The sequence below is a fragment of the Lissotriton vulgaris genome, chromosome 1_1, assembly GCF_964263255.1.
Source record: "Lissotriton vulgaris chromosome 1_1, aLisVul1.2, whole genome shotgun sequence".
NCBI lineage: Eukaryota > Metazoa > Chordata > Amphibia > Caudata > Salamandridae > Lissotriton > Lissotriton vulgaris.
In genome coordinates, this window is record NC_141685.1 from 675,768,765 (window position 1) to 675,791,515 (window position 22,751).

Sequence of the window (22,751 nt, forward strand, 5' to 3'; positions counted from 1 at the left end):
GAGGCATTCTGCAGCTCGGATGCCAAGAGGATCTTGATCGAAGGTGTGTGATCAGTACGCAGGCGTATGTTGAATCCTAAAATGTAGGCTCTGAAATAATTAAGAGCCCAGGAACATGCAAGCATCTCGCGTTCAATCACTGAGTACCTTTCTTCAGCTGAGGTGAGGGATCTTGATGCAAATGCTACGACCCATTCCTTGTCTTCAGCGTCCTTCTGAGCTAGTATCGCTCCGAGTCCCTTGTTGCTGGCATCGGTTGTTACGATAATTTCCGCTTTGGGGTCAAAAGCTTTGGCAAAAGGTGCATCACTGATTTCCTTTTTGATGGAACAGAAGGTGTTCTGGCAATCGGTAGACCACTCAAATTTACTTTTGTTCTTGAGTAATTGCCTTAAATTGTACGTCTTCTCAGAGAAGTTACGAATGAACTTGGAGTAGTATTTGGTTAATCCAAGAAAAACCCTAACATCCTCTTTTCTAGAGGGACATGGAGCTTTGAGAAGGGCATCAACTAAACCTTGCTTTGGTTTGATACCCTCATGACTAATCATGTGACCCAGGTACACAACTTTTGTTTGAGAAAACTTGCATTTGTCTAATTCAACTGTTAAACCATGTTTTTATTCAGATTTTCTAGAACTTGCTTGAGTTGTGTGTCATGTTCCATTTGGCTGCTGCCCATGACCAAGGTATCATCTAGGAAGAACGTCACTCCAGCAATTCCCTCAAAGATGGATGACATAACTCTTTGGAAAGTGCTGAGGCCGAGGCCAGTCCAAATGGTACTCTCGTAAAGTGATAACAGCCGAATAGCATAATGAATGTAGTGTATTTTCTCCTACCCTTATGTAAAGGTACTTGGTGGTACACAGATTTTAAATCAATATTTGAAAATACATGCATGTCTTTAGTAGTATTAAACATTTCACAAATACGAGGAAAAGGGTACTGATCAACAATTATATTCTTATTTAAGTCGCTGAGATCAATACAGAGTCTAATTTTTATGTTGGGGCGTTTGACGACCACCAGGGGAGAAACCCACTCTGCGGATTCTACCTTTTCAATAATGCCCTCGTTGACCAGTCTGTTAAGTTCTATTTGGACATCATTTCTGACAAAGACAGGTAGATGTCTAACTTTGTGTATTCAAGGCTTGGTAGAGTCTTTAAGCTCTATTTTATGTTGGAAACTGTTGAGAAAACCAACTTTGCCAGAGAACACTTCAGCGTAGTCCTTATGAAGGGAACTTTTGCATGTGTCATCAATGGACATGTCAGGGTCATCACTATTGGGATTGAGAATGATCCCTAGGTCGGCCTTATCGCACCAACCAAGGACAGAAGGACCTTTTTTTGCCACAAAGTGTTTGCAGAACGCCTTCCTGTTCTTGAATTCGAATTCTAGTTCACGAGTTCCTAAAAATTCGATATTATCACCTGTGTAACTCCTAGCAATTACGTTGGACTTCTTGAGTGAAGCACCAATTTTATCCACACATTGCTTCGTCCATCCATTTTCGTTGACAATGGTGAATGGAGAGCCAGAGTCAGCCATTATGTTCAAAGGCACGCCACCTAATCTTATCTCACACATTTTTTGATTTTGGTGGGAGCTAGTTCTAGAATGTCATACTCAATTGAGAACATGTAACTGATGTCGTCAGACTTAGAGCTGTCCGAGTCTTCCGATTTGGAGTCATCTTCATCTTGGATGTGTTTCACAGGTTTGCTCCGTCGCAAGGATTTTCTGTTGCATACTTTGGCGAAATGCCCTATTAATCCACAAGACGTGCACCTTTGAGATTTGCCCGGGCAATTTTTGAAGTCTGCAAAATGGGAGGAAGACCCACATCGATAGCATCTACGTTCAGTGTCCTTATTGTACTTTTTGACTGACATCTTGCTGAGTCTGGGGGACTTTTTGACCAAGTATTCTGTCGGGCACTTTTTTTGCATTTCAAATTGTTAGCATTGGATGTATTGACAACCTTCACAACATTGGGTTCGTCAAGAATAGCTTTGGCACATCTGCCAGTCACTTCTTTTAGAGGAGACTCGCCATTTACCCACAGTTTGTCTTGGATGTTGGGGTTGCTAGCGTGCATAATTATCTGGTCACATATGAATTCTTATTGTAATTGCCCAAATCTGCATGTTAAGGCTAAGTTATTCAAGGCGGAAACATATTCATCCATGCTCTCGTCTTTGCCCTGTTTCCTTCTTGAAAATGTATAGCGGTCACATACAATGGGTGAAAAATGTGCATCCAAGTCATCTAAGGCATGCTAAAACACATCGTCACCCGCCCTTACTTTTGTCTCAATTCTATTGTACGTTTTTACACAACCTGGACCCAAAGAATACTATAGTACTTTCTTTTTCTTCACAGGAGTGAAATCATCGTCTTCCACCGTTTCTATATAGTTGCAGAAATATTCCTTCCACTCTTTCCATGGCATGCATGGTTCACCTTTGAGTAGAAGGAAAGCTTGAGGTTGTGAAAGGTTCAAGTAACTCAAAGCACACATTGTAAGCGATCAATAAGATGTAGTATGAGCAAGTAGAAGGTGGCTGCTGACTAAGGTGTGCGCGCCACCGTTAGTGATATGCACAGTTGTAACAGAGGGCACACAGGAATCTTGAAATGTAAAAGTGCCACAGAAGAATTGATTTTGAATTGTGAAAGTTAATAAGACGCACTGTGGAATTATAAATGTTTGCCTTGGTTACAATTGTCGAAAGTGTGCATGTCACTGATGAAAAGAGACGCACTGCAGAAATGTACATGAACTGACTGAAAAGCTGATCAGGACTGATGAGAAGAAAAGCACTGCAGAAATGCACAGGAACAGTGTACTCTGTGTACGTTGGGATGCCAAAGGAATCACAAGGTGTAGATGAAAAGTGCACGTGTCACAGTATGAATTAATGTACAGATAAGTCGTATAGCATGTGCATCGCTGAGTAGGAGATGCACAATCAAGCAGCGTTTCAATGAAATTCCTGAGGACAAGATGGCGCTATGCATCTCAATGACGTCACACGCTTTGTGAGGAGAAAGTGGATGCCGAGAGGAGGCGGGAGAGTCTCTGACAGGAACCTGTCAAGCGAAACGTCAGCTGGAAGCAGCAGCTGTTAACTGCTCAGTGGCATGCGGAAACAGCAGGTGGCGAGCACAGAACCCCACGGATTCTCAGCGCACATGAAACCGCTGATCTCACCGCAAGGCAGCTGATACACTTCGCGCACATGAAAAGCGCAGATCTCACTGCATATACAGATGCTCTATCTGTGAACTCAGCAGTACAAAAGGGGGTGGTGATGGACGGAGCATCTGAACCAATCAAACACTCACACCCAGTCAACAGATCTGGGTTTAATCCATCACTGTTCTTTAGCCCACTCTGCTACCCCAGTTCAGACATGGCCGTATGCAAATCAGTCTGACACTGTGCCTCAATTGAACAGTCCAGCCCGAACTGCCAAGCCATGCCTTCCCTGGACCAGGAAAAAGCTTCCGAAGACCGGTTTCTGGCATGTCAGCCGTCTTCAGCCCGGCTTGCTTGAATCCAGTGGCAAAGTGAGCAAGGGACTCACGTCTGAGCACACCCTGCCAACTTCTGGCGAACAAAGCGGTCCAAAGGGGGTAGTGATGGACGGAGCATCTGAACCAATCAAACACTCACACCCAGTCAACAGATCTGGGTTTAATCCATCACTTTTCTTTAGCCCACTCTGCCACCCCAGTTCAGACATGGCCATATGCAAATCAGTCTGACCCTGTGCCTCATGGGAACTGTCCAGCCCGAACTGCCAAGCCATGCCTTCCCTGGACCGGAAACAAGCTTCCGTGGACCGGTTTCTGGCATTTCAGCCGTCTTCAGCCCGGCTTTCTTGAATCCAGTGGCAAAGTAAGCAAGGGACTCACGTCTGAGCATACCCTGCCAACTTATGGCGAACAAAGCTGTACAAAAGGGGGTGGTGATGGACATAGCATCTGAACAAATCAAACACTCACACCCAGTCAACAGATCTGGGTTTAATCCATCACCGTTCTTTAGCCCACTCTGCCACCCCAGTTCAGACATGCCCATATGCAAATCAGTCTGGCCCTGTACCTCATGGGAACAGTCCAGCCCGAACTGCGAACTGTGAACTCAGCAGCACTGGAGACAGGAACGGGCAGGGCCAAAGGAACTCTGGCACCAAAGGAAGACTCCGCCAGATTCGCGGCCAGATTCTTCGAACAGCAGCAGGTGATGTTTAACCTATGAGGTGGTGGAGACCAGGAACACATCGCAGTGGGGCTGTAGAGGAGAACTCCGCTCGTCGCCACTTGTGGAAATGAAGAGTACGCAGTAATTTGGTTCTAAGCTTTATTCATTACAGCCCCATAGGGAGTACGCTTCAGTTAAGCTTAGAAATAATTATGATAGTTGTGAGCGAGGGGAGAGGAGAGGTAGGGTTGGAATGTTGAGGGAGCCAATGGGAGGGGTTGACACAAAGGATGCTCTTGCGCAGGAGAGCCAAGGCAGTTACTGTCACACGCTGGCAGAAGCATGTGACATGAATAAATGTGAATACAACACTGCCCTACCTCCAACTTTCCCCCCACCAAACTGGTATGACAAATATGTCTTTAGAAATAATCAGGACATTCCTTTACTAATGCCTATGAAAATCTGCTTTGTTGTCAGCATTAACAGAGAGGATTAATGAGAGGATTAGTAAACAACCTAACAGATCTTACAAATCCACTATGGAAGATGGAATTACCTCATTTTGATATCGCCAGCACTTTTACTTGGAGCATTCCAAATTACTTCAACTCCTGCTTTCTCTGCATCGGATGTGTGACTTACGGCAGAATTCTGTAAAAGTAACATGGTTGCGATGAGAATTTTAAACAAACAATTCACATTCACTTTTATTAGGCATTCAAGCCTGAAAAATAATGCTCTCATGAAACCATGTAGAAATACCCCGAATACATTTTACAAAGTGCATCATTTCCTGTGGCCAGGAGATTAATAGGGCAATGTGGGGATTTGTGCTTGGACGAAACGGCAGTGTGCTGAAGAAGCCACTTTGATTTTGTGAGATGACTTGTGTGTAACAAGTTACAGTCCCACATTCCTTGGTCTTCCACAACAGGTAATTCAAAGGATTATGAACAAAAGAACTGGGGAAAGGGGTCTAAGCACAATTGCACCTATCCTAAGTGCTGCCTTATTTAATTTTGTTGGTGCCACGAATCGGAGATTCTATATGCCCTAAATCTCCCAGGACAACAAATTGTCCAAACTTTTAATTTGAATAAATTTTGATCCAGCACACACATTTCTTTTTCAATTATACAATAGTGACCATAGCTTATCAATCACAGTAGTGAAACAATCAAAAGCAGAATCAGTGATGTTGTTTTGAAGTTCAATCTCTATTTAATCTTCATAAAGCACTGTAGCCAACGCGTTTCGTCCTCCACTGACTTCTTCAGGGCTACAAATAATGCATATACATACAGTCAATTATTATATATACAATATATACACTATTATACAATTTAAAAACAATTTTATATCGAAACACTTTTTTTTTCTTTTTAAAAAGAAATATTGATTCTTGTGCACATTTTTACATTAAAAGTAATATCATTTTAACAAACATGTTTGTCAGAGAGTTATCCTCTATTATATCATTGTACTGATTCTGCTTCCTTTCTCTGTTACAATACCACATCTAATAAAAGGTTGCTAGTAAAAGTGAAAAATTGACATTTTAGGGCCTTTAGAGCCAATGACTCTAAAGGCCCTAAAAATTCCATTTGTGCACAAGAATCAATATTTCTTTAAAAAAAAGTGTTTAGATATAACATTGTTTTGAAATTGTATAATAGTGTATATATTGTATATAGAATAATTGACTGTATGTATATGTATTGTTTGTAGCCCTGAAGAAGTCTGTGGAGGACGAAACGCGTTGGCTTTTATGAAGATTAAATAAAGATTGAACTTCAAATCAACATCCCTGATTCTGCTTTTGAATGTTTCACTACTGTGATTGATAAGCTATGGTCACTATTGTATAATTGAAAAAGAAATTTGTGTGCTGGATCAAAATTTGTTCGAGGTTATTCAAAGGAGACTGCGGGTGCACATTGTAGAGCACCTCGCTAATACAGACATTGATGATACAGTGGTAATTAAATTAAATGAAGAGGACAGTTTAAAAAAGGATGAAGTTAAAACGTTCAAAACAAATAGGGAGTAAGTAGGCAGCAAAATAACCCCTCCCTCTTTAAACCAAATCCAAATTAGTACTGAGTGACTGAGTGATGCGATTGAGCCGAGCACTTTTTTGGAGAAAGGAGGGATGCCATCTTTATTTTTTCTTCTTACCATCTCTTGATTTTTCTTTCAGTTTTTCAACTTTCCACCCAACTGGTTATCCTTCCTTCTCCCCACCCATTTTCCCACCAACCTGATTCTCTCAATCCATCCATTATTCTATTTGTCTTTTACTATCCTCTCCATCCATTCAACCACCATCCATCTTTCTTTTCACCCATCCATATCTCCATCCTTCTACCCCTACATCCACCCATCCTTCTCCATATCCATCCTCCTCGTCGATCATTCCCCCTAACTTTGTCGCCATTTATCCATCTGTGTGTCCCATTCACCATCCATCCGTCCATCCATCCAATCTACTCTCCACTTATCAATTCATTCATCTCTCCATCCACCCTTCTCTCCATCCACCAATCTATCTTTCATACTTTTCTCCATTCATCCTTCTATTCGTACATGTTTATTACATCCTTCTCACAATCCACCCATCTCTCCATCCCCGTCTTCCTACCTCCTTTTCTTCTGTGGTCTCTCCCTTTCGTTCCCCTCAGCCTCCAGCTCACAGCTCCATTATGCTATTCTCTTACTGTGGCATGTACGAATGGCATTTAATTGCTTTGAGTTACACAGAACTGCCAAAGACCCTGTTATGTTATATGGTTTTCATGGGGCTGCCGGGCCCCGGTTGCCGGGCTCATGGCATGTGCCATTGTTCGTTTTCTATGCCCTGTGCTCTAGGTTCTGTGTAGCGACAGTTTGCAGTTGTTGGATTGCCTGGCCATGCCAGTTGGGTGTCTGCGCTGCCTACAAAGAATAAACTACTTTGGTGTTACTAAGAAATTGCCCCCGTTTTACCTATTACATTTTGTTAACAATTTGGGAGAAGGGACAGTGCCAGGCTGTGACAGAAGGCAGCGAAGCGGACACCCCGACAAACCTATGCAGTGCTGCTACACGCTGTGTCATCCATCATGAACGCCAGAGATGTATTCGGGCTTCATTACCACCTGCAGTAACTTTCCAAACCTTGCTGGGCCGAGGTATGTTAACTTTCTACTTTTGAGGGATGTATCGCATTGCCGTGTGATATATTAAAGATTGGTCCACCCACCTGCAACAACGATCTCCTGGTCTAGCTGGGCGTCATTTCACCTATGTAATTGCAGTCCGGAGAGGAGTGGGCGGACTAACGATGCCTCAGTAGCGCATTAATTGGTGAAGGACTAAGCTGCGTGTTAATTGGAGGCTGTCTAAGGTACAACTTTATTGATATCAGCGGTGACACGCACACCGGCCCCAGCATAATTTAAAGGGGCAACAGCGTGTTACCAGTATGAATACAGTTAGAAGCATTGGCTTATTTAAAGTTAACTGCAGCGGTGACACACATCATAATCCCTAATTAGTAAACAGCAACAGCGTGTCACTCATGTTTACAGCTGTCACTTCACGGCGTGTTACCCGTACGGATTCAACTGAAAGTGATGGGATCATTTAAAGTTAATCACAGCAGTGACGTGCACACTGTAATCTCTATTTAATAAAGGGCTACAGCGTGTTGCTGTAAATTACTGTGGCAGTGACACGCACACTGTGTTTTCCTAACTTAAAAGAGGCAACAGTGTGTCACTTCAAACTTAAGTACCACCAATTTATCCTAACAGTGACACGCACACTCTCTTAATTGCGTGTGTCAATGTTAAAACGTACGGTGACATGCACATCCTTTTGGTATTGTCATTAAAGATCTGCCTGTCTGATAATCACGGTGACATGCACACCTTGCTGTACAATTTATTGGGGTACATTTATTTAACTGCGTGCATTAGCCGTGGCACACACACCTTTTGTCACTAGAGTTTTATCTAAATATAAACCTATGCCACATGTTACAACAATTTCAGTAGGTTAATTAACATTTTCTGCTGTGGTCCTGTAATGAGTCTGATACTTTACTTTTCCTTCACTGTCAAAGGTGTTTTACCGGTGACCGGTCAAGTTTTAGTGGGCTCATTCTGCTTTCACCATGAATATTGCAAATACTGTCACTGCACCACCACCTTTTCTCATGCCAGCTGGGGAACCATCCACGGAATGGGAAGATTGGTGTGATTGTTTTGAAAACTACTTGGTGGCATTAAATGGCACAAACTTTTCAGCTGTGCAGAAAAAAGACCCTTTGCAAGGTGCGTTAGGGAAAGAGCGTTAGGGAAAGAGGGACAACATATTTTTAAATATCTCCCAGCTTCAGGGAAGGAGATAGAGGATGTGTAAAAAGATGCTATTATTAAGTTACGCACGAATTTGCAAAGCAAGAGAATATTGTTATGCGCAGACAGAGATTCTACACACAAAAAGTTAATGAATCTATTAACGATTTTTCTGTCAAGATTGAGGGAGTTATCCACCAAGTGTCAATTTGGTCCTATGCAAGATGACATGATGAGAGATCAATTAATTGTTCAGTGCTACTCAAAGAAAGCTCAAGAGAGGTTGTGGGTGGCTAGTAATCCCACTCTAAAAGAAGCCATTATGATTGCAAATGTTGTAGAAGTCAGAAAAATGTATGAGGGAGATGGAGACCATTCAACAAGATAAAGGATAGAGGTAGCCACTCTGCAAACTAATTTTGAGGAGGTGAATGTGGTGCGTAGCAAGCCTAATAGGAGGAGTACTACTAGTGGTAAACCAAACACCGGTAAGAGCACCATGTCTCTTTGGCAAAAAGGGTCTAATCGTACACGTCATGCATGTGGTAGTACTTTCCATTTGGCTGACTCACAAATTGTTTTGCTATAGACAAGGAGTGCCATAAGCAGAAAAAGGGGCACTATGCCTGCATGTGCAAGGCTGCAGGGAAAAAGGTAGCAGTGGTGGAGGAGAAGGACGACAGTGAGGTCAGATTGATGGTATTCAAGGGAAAAGAGAATTCCTCCTGTGATTTGGGCAGGAACATGATTTGCCCCAAAGCTAATTTTTAGATCAATGGTGATCACTATATACCATTGTTTCTAAATCATTATGTGATTCTGTGTGGAAAAGTGTTAAATTAATTCCATCTGATGTGATCTTGAAGGGATATCAAGGAGCTAGTATTGGTGTTCTGGGTTACACGGAAGCAGAAATCGGATTTGCTGAAAAGTCGACCAAAGGTTTATGTTTCCCCGGAAGGTCCTTCTATTTTAGGGTAGGTTCACCAGTACGATCTTAACATCAGGAGACCAAGGGCAGACCAACAGGTTATGTGTATAGATGATATTGAGGTCCAAAATATTTCACAACTCCATGCAGAGGTATTTGATACTGTTTTGGGAGACGCTGTTGGGTTCCTACACAAAATAAGGCTGAAAAAGGATTCCATACACATTAGACATGTTGCCAGAAGAGTTACCATGGCTACCAGAACCCAAGTTAAAGATATAATCAAGCAGATGCTGGATGAGAAGATTATTGAAACTGTGGAGGCTGCTGAGTGGTTGTCGCCAGTGGTCATCCCTCAAAAACAGGATGGCTCGCTGTGCTTTTGAGTGGACTTGAGGAGCCTAAACAAGAGTGTCATCATGGATAGTTTTCCTCTTCCAAACATTAATGAGATCATCTTGATGTTGGCTGGTGGTAGAGTGTATTCTAAGCTAGATTTACGCAATGCGTATCATCAAACTAAACTTCATCCGTATTCAAAAAAGTATACTTTGTTCATTACAACAGATGGCACCTACCAATATAACAGACTTCCTTTTGGCCCATGCTCAGCAGCTGGCGCGTTTCAATATATTATAATGGAAATCTTGAAGGATATTGATCAAGTGGTGCTCTTTCCAGACGACATGTTGATATATAGGCAGAATGTCAAAGATCGTAACACCATCTTGTAACGAGTACTATGTTGTTTGAGAGGTGCTGGTTTGACATTGCTAAAAGATAAATGTGTCTTTGCTGGTGACGAAGTTGATTATTTGGGGTATCACATCACAAAAGAAGGCATACAACCTAAGCATGATCTAGTTAGTGACATAGTCAATGTAAAAGTACCTGATGACAGAGACAAATTGAGGTCATTCATGGATATCGTGGAATACTATGCCAAATTTGTTCAAGATTTTGCACACAAGGTGGAACCTTTAAGAGAGTGAATGAGGAAAAGCAAGAAGTTTACATGGGGTGGTGAGCAACATAAGGTTTTTAATTTGATCAAAGAGAACATTGTAATCGCTGACATTTTAGCACCTTTTACTCCGGGCTTACCCACTATTTTGATGGTGGATGCCAGCTTTGTGGACATTGGTGCAGTATTAGCACAGAAACATGCTGGACAAGAAACAACTATGGCTTTTGCTTCATGGTCTTTGACTTAGACCGAGAGAAATGACTTGGTTATTGAACATGAGGCATTAGCATCTGCGTGTCCATCAGACATTTTTGAGTGTTTTTATGGTGTAGTACTGCAGCCAGGGCAGCTGACTTTGGAGCACAGAGATCACGGTTTGATCCCCGGCTCCGGAGGCATCTCAGCTCAGTACCATGTGACTCTGGGCAATAGCTCACTTAATTTCCACAATGGCCCCAAGCGCCTTGAGACCCGTAAGGGTGAGAAGTTCACGCTTTAGAAATACAGATTTACATTTACATGGGATATTGTCTTTACGTTACCAACAGACCATTAACTACTCTTGAAGGTTTTGGGTCCTGCTAGCACAAAAAACTGTTCTTGGAGACTTGCACGTCTGGCTTTTAGGATACAGGATTTCATGCGTAAGGTGGAACATGTACTTCGATGGTGTAACAGTGTGGCGGATTGCCTGTCTAGGCTACCTGATACCAAAGCCCTATCATCTGATTTAATTACTGAAGAAGTGGTGGCTAGTCTTGACAATCTCACTGAGGATTTGGACAAGGACACTACCAGAGAGGATTGGGTGGAAGAGATGGGCAAAGATAATATCATTTCTGGAGTCATGGGATTGGTCAGGGAAGGGGTGTCAAGGGAAACCATTGTGTCCCCAGGCCTCAGACCTTTTATTCAGTTGCAGGATGAGATTTCCACCCGGGGTACTGTTGTTATACTGAGGGGTGAGAGGTTTATACCACGTGAAACTGTGAGAAATAGAGTGATTGGCTTAGCCCATGAGGGACATCTAGGTCAAACCCTAATGGGAAGACAATTAAAAGAAAGATTTTAGTGGCCTGGGAGGGACGGTCAGGTGAAGGAGCAGGAGGAGAATTTGCGCAGTTGTAAGGAATCTGAAAAGAGGTTATGAGTTGGTTTGGATAGACAGGTTCCATCTCAACATGTCATTGGTGCAGAAGGGGTTTGGCAGAAAGTGTGTATGGACTTTATCGGTTCGTTCAATGACTTGTATGACAGTGAAATGCTTACAGTGCTTTGTTTGATTCTGCATCAAGGTGGGGGGAGGTGGTGTTCCTGAGAAATATCACTTCAGAATCCACCATCAGTGTGTTAAGTGAGGTGTTCAGAAGGGATGGTATCCCAGTCATGCTTCTTAGGGATAATGGCACACAACTTACGTCAAAAGATATGGTGGAATATTTTGACAGGATTGGTTTGAAGCACATGTGTACATCACTTTACAATCCACAAGGTAATGGTCTTTGTAAGAGGGTCACCAGATTGGTGAAAGGCACTATGCAATTGGTATTAACTTCTAACATACCTGTACAACGTGAAGTCAAAGAAATGTAATGGACATACCGCACTACTGAGCATCAAGGTATGGATAAACCCCTTTTGAATTGGTGAGGGAGAGGCAAGCTGGCAGCAAAATGGTTCCCACCTGGTTGCTTAAAAATTATGCTAATCTTTTTAATTGCGTACCTAATAACAACAATATGTTTGGGAACAGGAATATTCAACCTGGTGATTTGGTGAAAGTCAAATCTGGTGTGTTAATAAAGGCTTCAACAAATTCAGGGGTCCTTTTCAGGTGCGATCGGTAGGTGGAAGTTAGGTTAAGCTACAGAATGGACAAACCTGGAATCTTTGGAGGGTGGCTTTGTACCAAAGACAACTAAAGTTGTTGCAGAATCCCACGCTCATGGGTGCGGGCGAGGGACCAACGACAAAAATAGGGAGATGGATCATACCACTGTTACTGTTGGGTTTTCTTCAAGGGATGGCACTGAAAAGGGACGATTGTTTAGGAAACGCAGGATGCCAGAATATTTGAAACACTATATATGTGATTAGATCATTAAGGAAACGAGTGAAGTATTATGTGGAGCACAGCATCAATTGTGTTGAACTATAGTTGGCTCCCCATCGTTGCCTGTATTTGGGTTTAACCTTTCTGCTATTTTTTTATTTTTAATTTATTATTCAAACGTATTGTTTTATACTTCATGTTGTTGTGACATGAGGTGTTTTGCATCATTTCATTGTATAATATTGCATGTTAAGTTTTCTTTAATATTATTTTATCTTGACTTTAACCATTTCTATGGATGGAAAGGAGGTGTGTTATGTTATATAGTTTTCATGGGACAGCTTGCCTCCTGCTGCCGGGCTCGTAGCATGGGACATCATTTGTGTTCCATGCCCCGTGCTCTAGGTTCTGTGTAGTGACAGTTGGTAGTTGTCGGTTTGCCTTGCCATGCCGGTTGGGTGTCTGCACTGCCTCCCAAGAATAAACAACTTTGGTGTTACTGAGAAATTAGTCCCATTTTATTTATTACAGACACCCACTCCCGCTCAACCTGCTAAAGTTGGGGCGGAGGGTTTCTAGGAGTGGTTCGTGACGCTCCTGCATTCAGGTTCCAAATTTCTTAGCCCCTAACCTGAATGAAAGAAATTGACTCATCAATTTATAGTATTTTTGTATATCTGGAGTTAGACAATGAATCCATGACTGATGTTTCAAGAAAATGATAAAAAAGGAGGTGATTAGTGATTGGTGATAGAAGGAATGTTGAGAGGAAGCTGCTTCCAATGTTTTGCGACGCGGAAAGAAAGAGATCTTTACTTGATATGGCGGTGGAGGGAGTAAGTGGATTTAAGGAGAAGGGAATTACTAGAATAGAGTGGTTTGAAAGGAGGTGAAGCACCTGAGACATTCCTAAAGGTATATTGGGTTGATTCAGTAAAAGAACAATGCTGAATCCAGTGTACTTTTGGCCACTAGGAGCTAGTGAAGAATTTAAGATGAGAAGAGATTGGGGAATGGATTTGTAACAAATTGGGTGGTTGGTTGAGGGGGGTGGAAGCCCATCTCAGGCAACTACCACAGTGCTCGTCAGGGTGAACCACAAAAGTCACTAAGCTAACCTATGCTCAATCCTCTGGTAGCTTGGCACAAAATCGGTCAGGTCTTAATAAAGTAAACGCATAATACAAGAAAAATCCCAAACTGATTTAGAAAAATAGACTACATTTTTACTAATGAATTGGAAGCAGAAAAAAAGTTGATAAGTAGAACCAGAGATGTTCAATCTTAAGGTTTTATGTAAAAACAGAACTCCTAAAAGCACAAAGTGCCACTCATGGTAATCTGATCATACTGGTCAGATACAGGGCCAGGTTAATCCCACTGAAGATTTGCCTTCAAAGTCTGACAAGAAGAGTTTGTTTGCATTAGAGGAGTCCACGCCGAGGAGGCTGAGCATTGCAGATGGTCATCCCTGTAGCGCAAAGGGCAGGTTGGGTGTTGTGGATGGTTGTCGCCATAGAGCGAAGGGCCGATCAAGTGTGTCATATGGTTGTTGCTTCAGCTTTGCGTTGGCTGACATAGTCGGCTGGCATTAGAGAGATTTTAAGGCATGGGCAAAGTGGGCAATTGCAGAGGACATCCACCTTCTAAGGGCCTCCCAGGAAAAGTGAACATTTTGTTAATTTTACCTTTGTCTATTATGTCTGTTTTACTATCTTAACCACACTCTCTTTCTTTTCCTGCCTGCACCTCTTATTCTGCCTCTATCCCCCCAGTGTCATCTAAAGGATTTTTGTGGTCCCAGGCAAGACACATTTATGATATTTTTGTGTTATCCAGTTACTGAAAGTGTAATACAGAATTCAGTATAGTTTAGCATTGCGTGGAATTGAATTTGCAGGAAATGCACAATATATTTCTATATTATTCAGCACAGGGGACCCCTGCATATGTATTTCCTGAGGCCCTCCCAATATTGTTAATATGACACTGTGTGGAACTTCGCATTGGGGGTTGTTGGGGGCGGTAGTGTTTACATGTGAACCAACCAGTTTGATGTCACAAGAAGCCCAAACCACAGGATTTTCACTTTTACTTCAGGAGTACATCCTGATGCCAGGCATGGCTCCAGGACCTGGGGAGGCACCTCTTGGCGATCAGGGGCTCACTCCTAATGAGGCCAGCAGGACTCGGGCAGGTCCAGTTGCAGAAGGTAAGCTAGTCAACTGCAGGGAGGCCTCTGAAGCTTTTTGGGTCTCTGTAGCTCACATGATAAGTCAGTCAACTGACCCTTGGAGTCACTTTTTTTATTTTATTTTTTTAATCTTTTTTTTCAGTTTTGCACATAATTAGCAATACGTAATGGTCACAGTGGTACATAGCAATTGTGTCATCATATCTCAGTGGTATGCAACATATATCACATGTTATAACTATGGCAACAGTAGGCATTTGAACAAGAATGAAAACCAAGTTCTGCCCTCACCCCTTCCGTGGGTCACTGTCTGTAACTATCACAGTCCAGCCAACCCCAACCAACCCTCGCACTTCAATATGGCGGCACCAACCCCCAACTAAAAAAAAAAAAACAAGCATAGTGTACAAGAACAGTTTGATACATCCAGCCCTAACCTAATCCTTCGGGGACAATTCCATTTGAGACCTGCATGTCAGTCTCCCTACGTTTTTTGGCAATATATGCTCTGTATGGACCCCATATATCCACCGGTCGTGAGGAACTGGACACTAGAGTAGCATATTCCTCGCAGTTTTTGTTACAAAACGCTACGCTGCGAAGCCATGCCCGAAATGTAGGAACCCTACAACTACCCCACAGTAGCGCCACCTCTCGCTTAGGCAACAGGAACCCCAGAGCTGTAAATTGCCTGACTTTTTTGGGAAAATTTACTATGTATCCCTATAATGCAATTTCCAGTATAGGAACCAATGTCATAGCAAGCATGGCGCTCAAAGTTTCATGTATCAGTACCCAGTATCGCTGCAACTTAGAACAAGTCCATGAAAGGTGAGCAAAGTTGGCTTGTGGTGCTGAACCTTTCTGGCAATGGTGAGACCTAGTTGAATCAATCTTGTGGGACTAAGCCGGGGTGTGATACATCCTGCGGAGAAACTTGAAATGCAGCAATTTATGTCTACTATTCATGGACACCTCTCTCGTCACCCTGCAGCAGTGCTCCCATTGGTCCTCTGTTATAGGGTGCCCCAAGTCTTGCTCCCATGCAGAACAAACCTTAACATCAGAGGAGGGGCGCTCCATCGTACATTGTTTGCACAGTTTGGAAAATGAATGAGCACCAGTTTGGCTCTCTATAACAAACGTCAGAGGAGCAGCCTGGTCGGGCGCCATCGGAAAAGAAGGAAAGGTAGCCCATAACATGGAAAGCATGCGGAGCAGCACAAAACCATCCATAAAGGAGCAATCTTGGAATTGCGTCTCCTCTGAGACCGAGAAAATATGGTTATCAGGGAACAGATCACCCACCGTGTGAATTTGAAACCTAGCCAATGTGCGCTGCACTAGAATTTCACCAGTTATTGGGAGCAACGTGGGATTCGGAAGAGGCAATGCCGGGGAATACAATAGGTCCAAACCCAGGAGTCTACGTAGCTTCTCCCATGCCCAGCATGTGGTGTATACCGTCTGAATATCCTGTGGATCCCTCAGGATCCCTTTAGGCAACACTGAGGATAAATTCTGCGGTAGCACCAGATCCGCCTCCGGTTTCAAATATGGGACACTTGCGTCCGGGTGGTACCAATGATAGGAATAACAGCACTGCGCCGTGAGATAGTATAGGTACATATCCGGAACCCCAAACCCGCCCCGCTCATACGGTAGTGTCAAGGTCTGCCAGCTTACCTGTGGTCTCCTACCACCCCAAACAAGCCGTAATAAAAGTTGCTGCAGCTGCAAAAAAAAGGCCTGGGTGAGAGGGATGGGGATGCTGTTAAACACATATAAGAATCTCGAGAGTACCACCATTTTAATCATGGCCTCTCTACCCGCCATTGACAAAGGCAGTCGAACCCATCTCTCGACCTGCGATTCGAGTGAGCTAATTGCACGACCATAGTTTATTCTAATGATGCTGCCTGTATCTAAGTGTACATATACCCCGAGATACCTAACAGCATCGCTGCACCATTCCAGTGGAAACTCACCTTCCCATGCAACTGTGATGGCCGTTAAAGGAAAAATCACAGACTTGTGCCAGTTAACACTCAGACCCGAAAACCTGCCAAATCGAATAATTTCCCTTATAAGGGGGATCCAAGTTAGTTTGTGGTTGCCGAACATATAAAATAGTGTTGTCAGCATACTGAGATACCAATAGAGGGCCGGTACGAAACTGCAGCCCACAATGTAAATGTTTCTCCAGGAAATGTCGAACCAGCGGGTCCATCGCTAATATAAAAAGCAATGGGGACAGGGGACAACACTGACGGGTGCCACTTGATAGACGAAATGGCTGGGAGATAGTACCATTCAGCCGCAATCCAGCTACATGTACAGTATATAGCAGCAAAACTGTAGAGACGAAACACTCCGGCATACCCATGCGGCGCATCACAGAAATAAAAAAAGGCCATTCAAGAGAATCAAACGCCTTTTCAGCGTAAAGAAGCACTGCGGCAGCGGGCGTATTGGGTCGATCCTATGTAATACTGTGAATAAGGTACGCAAATTGAGCAAACTGGACCAATAGGGGCAAAGCCAGATTGTGCAGGAGCAATGATATATTCCATCAATAAAGATAAACGGATGGCGATAACTTTGGCCAGTATTTTGTAATCGAGATTAAGCAGGGACAGTGGCCGATAGGAGCCGTAAAGTGCAGGGTCTTTACCAGGCTTAGGGAGAAGGATAATAACAGCCTCCCTGAAAGTTGGAGGGAGGATACCAGATTAGAGAGCCTCCTCATACACCTCTATTAACTGCGGCACCAGTAAATCCTTATAAGCTTTGTAAAAATCAGCCGAAAACCCGTCTAGGCCGGGTGTCGATGAACCTTTTAGTGCATCTATCGCCTCCAATACGCTATCCGTAGATATGGAAAGAGCAAGGAAGTCCTGCATATGCCTTTCAAGATAAACCAAAGCGATTTCAGCTAGGTACTCTCCTTGTTCACTGAGGTCCCAATCAATTCTAGAGGTGTATAGATTTTTTAAATGTGTAAGGAAGGTGTCACAGATATCCGTGGTGGAATGGAACACCCGGTCACTCGGGTCCTTGATTTCAGTAATATAGGCCCTGTCACGTGGAGGGTGAAGTTTGTGCGCCAAAATCTAACCCGGTCGTTCCCCCTCTCCATACCTTCTGGCAATGTGTTGCTTACCGAGGAACAATAGTTCCCGTTCAGCAGTCTCCCGAAACTCCAACATCAAGGCCAATCGCCGAGTCTCGCCGGCCTCTGATCACCTCTCTGTTAATTCCAAGTCTAAGGCTGCAATTTCTTGCTCAATGCCGTTCAAAGTGGATCGCAAGGCCCTCAGGACCCCGGACTCTTCGCTATGCACACCCCCCTAATATAGGCCTTAAAACCTTCCCACAGCACCGCCCAGGTATCCACCGACCCTGTATTTATTTTAAAGTATATCTCAATGGCTTCCCTGATTTCCTCAAGAAACACCAGATCCTGAAGTGACCTCCCAGGGAAGCTCCATTGCCTTTCATAACCCCCCGGGTCTCGGAATGTTAAGTCGTAGCAGGACCGGTGAGTGATCTGAAAGTATTCGTGGCAGTGTCTCCAACTCACTGAGCCAATCAGCCACTCCTGGCGAGACCAACCAGTAGTCTATTCTGGTCCAGGTGTTGTGGAACCCAGAATAATGTGTATAGGATGCATGGTGTGGGTGATGCACGCATTCAATGTCCACCAGTGAAAAGTGTTGACAGATGTCCTGTAACCCCCTGTGTGAACGGCACTTGGAGTCTGGTGCGGAGGAGGTACTATCTCTGACGGGTCCCATCAACAAATTAAAATCACCCCCCAATATCAATAAACAAGGATTCAGCGCTAAAAGGCGCACCTGTAGGGCGTGATAGAATTCAGGCGAGTCAACATTCGGACCCTATATGCCCACCAAAGCCACATTATGTCCCATCAAAGAGCCAACTACTATCAGCAAGCGGCCTTCTTTATCGGTCACTACCTTGTACAGAGAGAAAGGAACCCTCTTATGGATGAATATTGTCACCCCTCTCACATAACTACTGCAGTTGGAGAAGTATCTGTGGGATCCCCAGCTGGCAGCCATGGGTGGAGCGTCTGAGTTGGACAAGTGAGTCTCCTGTATGCAGAGTATATCTTTGTTATGTCTAGCAGCATAATTAAGAACCTGTCTTCTTTTGCGTGTGTTATTCAACCCCCTGATATTTCAAGACATCAGTGAGAGCCCGGAAGGACCGGGCTGCCAGCCTAAGTGTGCCATATGGTTGGTATTACAACAAACACGACCTCAGCAAAGCTAACCCAATGCCATGTACCAGTACCTTGTGTAAAAAGTTCCAATAACCTGTGAAAAAACTGCAAATGTCCCCCCCACCTCCCACCACCCAGCTGTGCCCTGTCCCTGGCGAGGCGGATCCCTTCCCCACATTCCAACTGACAGTGCAAGTCCAACAAGCATCGTAATACAGTTATCTCAAACATACACCGTAAACTTAACATTTTAAATAAACAAACCTCGGTGTTCACCATGAGGCGCAGCAACGCCACACCGGCCGGGTAAAACTGAATACTGTAATATCGAATGGGAGAAGTTTTCTCTATGGTAATTACATAACAGCGCCCTCAAATACACTAAATGGATCAACCAGTCCCAGGATTGGAAAAGAGTTCCATACTGGCCTCAGATCCGCTGTGCGGGGGGATGTGACACTTGAAGCCGCCGCCGCTCCATTGTTATTCTTCTTGTATTCTTGGCAAAACTCCTGTGCCTCGGTCGGGGTATCAAAGATGCGTGACCTGCTGTCTACATCTACCTTTAATCTGGCTGGATAGAGCATACCATATCTCAGGCCCTAGTTCTTCAACGAAGCTTTCACTCCGTTAAATTTGCGACGTGCATCTTGAACTATAACAGTGAAGTCTGGGAAAAAAGAGAGTTTGCTCCCCTGCCATTGGACCTCACCCCTCTCGCGGGCCGATCGAAGTGTGGCATCTCTGTCCCTGAAGTTCATAAGCCTGTTGATGATGGCCCTCAGATCCTGCCCAGGCCTGGGGCGGGGACCCAATGACCTGTGTGCCCGCTCCACCCAAAGAGATCCGATAGTAGTTGCTCCACAAATATATCCATCCGACCCGTGGCTGTAGTTTCAGGCACGGCAATAATGCGTAGATTGTTCCGTCGGCTGCGGGATTCTAAATCTTCGTTCTTTATCGCAACTTCTTTCAGAATTCGTTCCACTCTTTCTAGCCGTTTCTGAGATTGCGTTGCTCCATCTTCTATGTCTGAGACTCTAGCCTCCACCACGTCGAGCCGACGGTCATGAACTTGAACCTTCGTACCCATGTCCGCCAGACGCTGATCCAACGCATCAAATCTACCATCAAGGGCCTTGAAGCCAGCCCGCATCTCACGGAGCATAGCCGCAGTGAGTGAGGCAGAATCTTCAACATCATCCTCACCCTGTGTTCCCTCAGCCGACTCTGCCTGGTTGCTAGAAGTGGCATCAGGGACCTTGTCGCACTGAAGAGTCCGCTGTTTAGGATCCTTCCGTTTCATGGTTACACGAGGCTGGCAGCAGTGGATGGTCGCCCCCCCCCAGACAGCAAGCGGGCAAACCGAACCTCACACGGGCTTATGACTGTGTGGTATTTAGCAGCAGGATCTATATCAGCAGGACTGCCCAGAGTGCCGGGGTGCTTTATGCCTAAACAGTCAATTGTTCTCAACACGCAGATGACTAGGGGCACAGACATACAGAAGTGGCACCAGGAAGCCCCATGTCGGACAGCGGACAGAGAAGATGCCAGGCAAGGGGAGTGTGCAGCATCTCACGGGAACGTAGCTTGCCCCACAGAAGCACTGAACAGCATGGCACCGGTCCAATATGCAAGCGCCAGCACAGCCGCTCCATGCACCCCTCAGTCCATCCAGCCCAGACTCCTCAGGAGAGAGCATGACCAGCACCAAGAGGACCCCAGCAGCGTGGCATCACAGCAGCGACCAAGGAGCAAAGAGCGAGATCTTTCTGTCACAAGAGGAAGTCTATATGTATGGCCCGAGCTTGTGAGCACCAGTGTAGACAAAGTCCATAGGCAGGGGTTTTGTTGAAAACTGCCATAGTCTTAGGGCTTCTACTAGTGTTCACTCTAGGGCCAGATGTGGGAGGAGGGAGCAGGCACACCGAGTCAGCCCAGCGCCTTGCGGCCCTCAAGACAGAAGCCGGCGGCTTCCCCTCACTAACCCGCCACAACCCCAGCCGCCTAACAGTGCCCACGGCCCAGCACAAACGCAACCGTGAGGCAGACACAGCCCTGCAGCCGCCACGCTCACAGGACCAATACTGCACCGCAACAGCAGAGGGGGCGGGTCACCACAGTATCGGGAGGAGCGGGAGGGCCTACTCCGGCACCGGGCAAACTACAGGGGTCACCACTCACCTAACAATGGGAGTGGTGTGGCTCACTGGTTAGAGGCGGCAGACCCGGAAGCAGAGAACGGCCCGGGACCAGGGTACAATTCCCGACGCGGCACTGTCGTGGACCAGGGTCAGCGGACTCAATAATTCTCACCTCGGTGCCTACTCTAACCAGGGATCACACTCGGCAACTCTGGGCATTATCTTGCCGCATTCGCCGGGGATGCCTGGTTTCACCTTGGAGTCACCCAGTAGGGACCATCTCACAGGGTCCCAGTCCTGCCGCCGACGTGAGAGGACGCCGACCCTGCGATCCGTCACTGCTCTCCCCTGTATTCTGATCCTCGAATTCGGACCCCCTTATCCCCTGATTGCCTGGAGGATCTTTGAAGGGCTCTACCCTATAGCCCGATCGCGGCTCGGGAAGCCGAACCCGGCGGCCGCTGGGTATTTATTGATGACATGATTTTTCCTACCTGGCCTCCTCGATCCTGACCTTGCCAGATTAGACCTACAGTGATCATTCACAGAACGTTTAAATAATCAACACACGGTTTTTTCACCCCCAGAGTCTTTTCTAAATGAGATGTGCTGCCGGTGAAGGAAACCAGAAAAAGATGTGCCCGATCTCCAATTTTTCATTAGGACTTGTTTAAATCCGGAAGCTCGCTTGGCTTTCACCCAGATAGAGCCGTGAGAAATCCCTCGCTGCGGGAACATCTTTTGAATTGCTGAAGAGTTTATGATGATAAAACCTCTCCTATGAGAAAAATGTATGTTTGTCCCCCTCCCTGGTCTCCAATGCCCTGATGAAGATGCAGCCTAAATCGGCCTTGCATTGAAACGCGCGTTGGCATGATCTACATGGATGGCCTTCAGTGTATCATCATTTACTGTACCCCATCTCTAACTGCCTCCATGTTGGTCTTTTTACCCCAGCAACTATTGATTGTGATGTTGCAGGCCCCCAGGTCCCTCTATGTTTGTACGGTTATGATTGTATTATTCTAAATTGTGAGAGAAAGTGAGAAGTGTATGCTTAGTGAATGACTGTGGGAGTGTGTGGACGTCTATAAATTCGTATTTTTTGTATGAACTTTTTAATGACAATACTTATTCAGCCCTAGGAGGAAAACCTATCTCCTGTGTGTGTATATATGCTTTAGAATGTTGCCTCATGGACTCTATTTATGAATTGTCATCTCCAGAAAAATAATAATACATTTTTTTTTCTACCTTTTCACTATTGATTCTGATTGTGTCTGATATATCATTGGCTCCGAAGCATTAATTTTTGTCACCCCCCCCCTTCATCCCTTGGATCCCGCTGAAGGGACCATATAATCATTCCCTGGCAGGGTAGTTCTCTTCTTCTATTACATCTCACAGGGATAGCCAGGACGGGTTCCCCAGCGGTGTACAGCGCCATGACGCCCGAGGGCAGCAGTGCGCTTTACAAGACACATACATTACATTTACAAGACACATACATTACATTACAATATGGCTGCAGCACTCCACATCACAGCTCCGCTCCGGGCCAGGCCTCCAGCTCCGAGCAAGTATCCCAACTGTGCAGTACCTCGTACAGGGCCGATCCACTCATCGGCCATGCACACCCCTGGTGCCG

At 44.9% G+C, this 22,751-nt stretch overlaps 1 protein-coding gene across 1 annotated transcript in view; it reads right to left on the reverse strand.

Moving 5' to 3' along the window:
- The window catches only part of LOC147747646 (ferric reductase 1-like), a 264,051-nt gene that overhangs the window by 96,651 nt on the left and 144,649 nt on the right, over positions 1-22,751 (reverse strand). Inside the window, exon 4 of the mRNA XM_086936342.1 lies at positions 4,779-4,873. Within this exon, the coding sequence (XP_086792468.1) occupies positions 4,779-4,873 (95 nt within the window). The remainder of the gene's footprint in view (positions 1-4,778; positions 4,874-22,751) is intronic.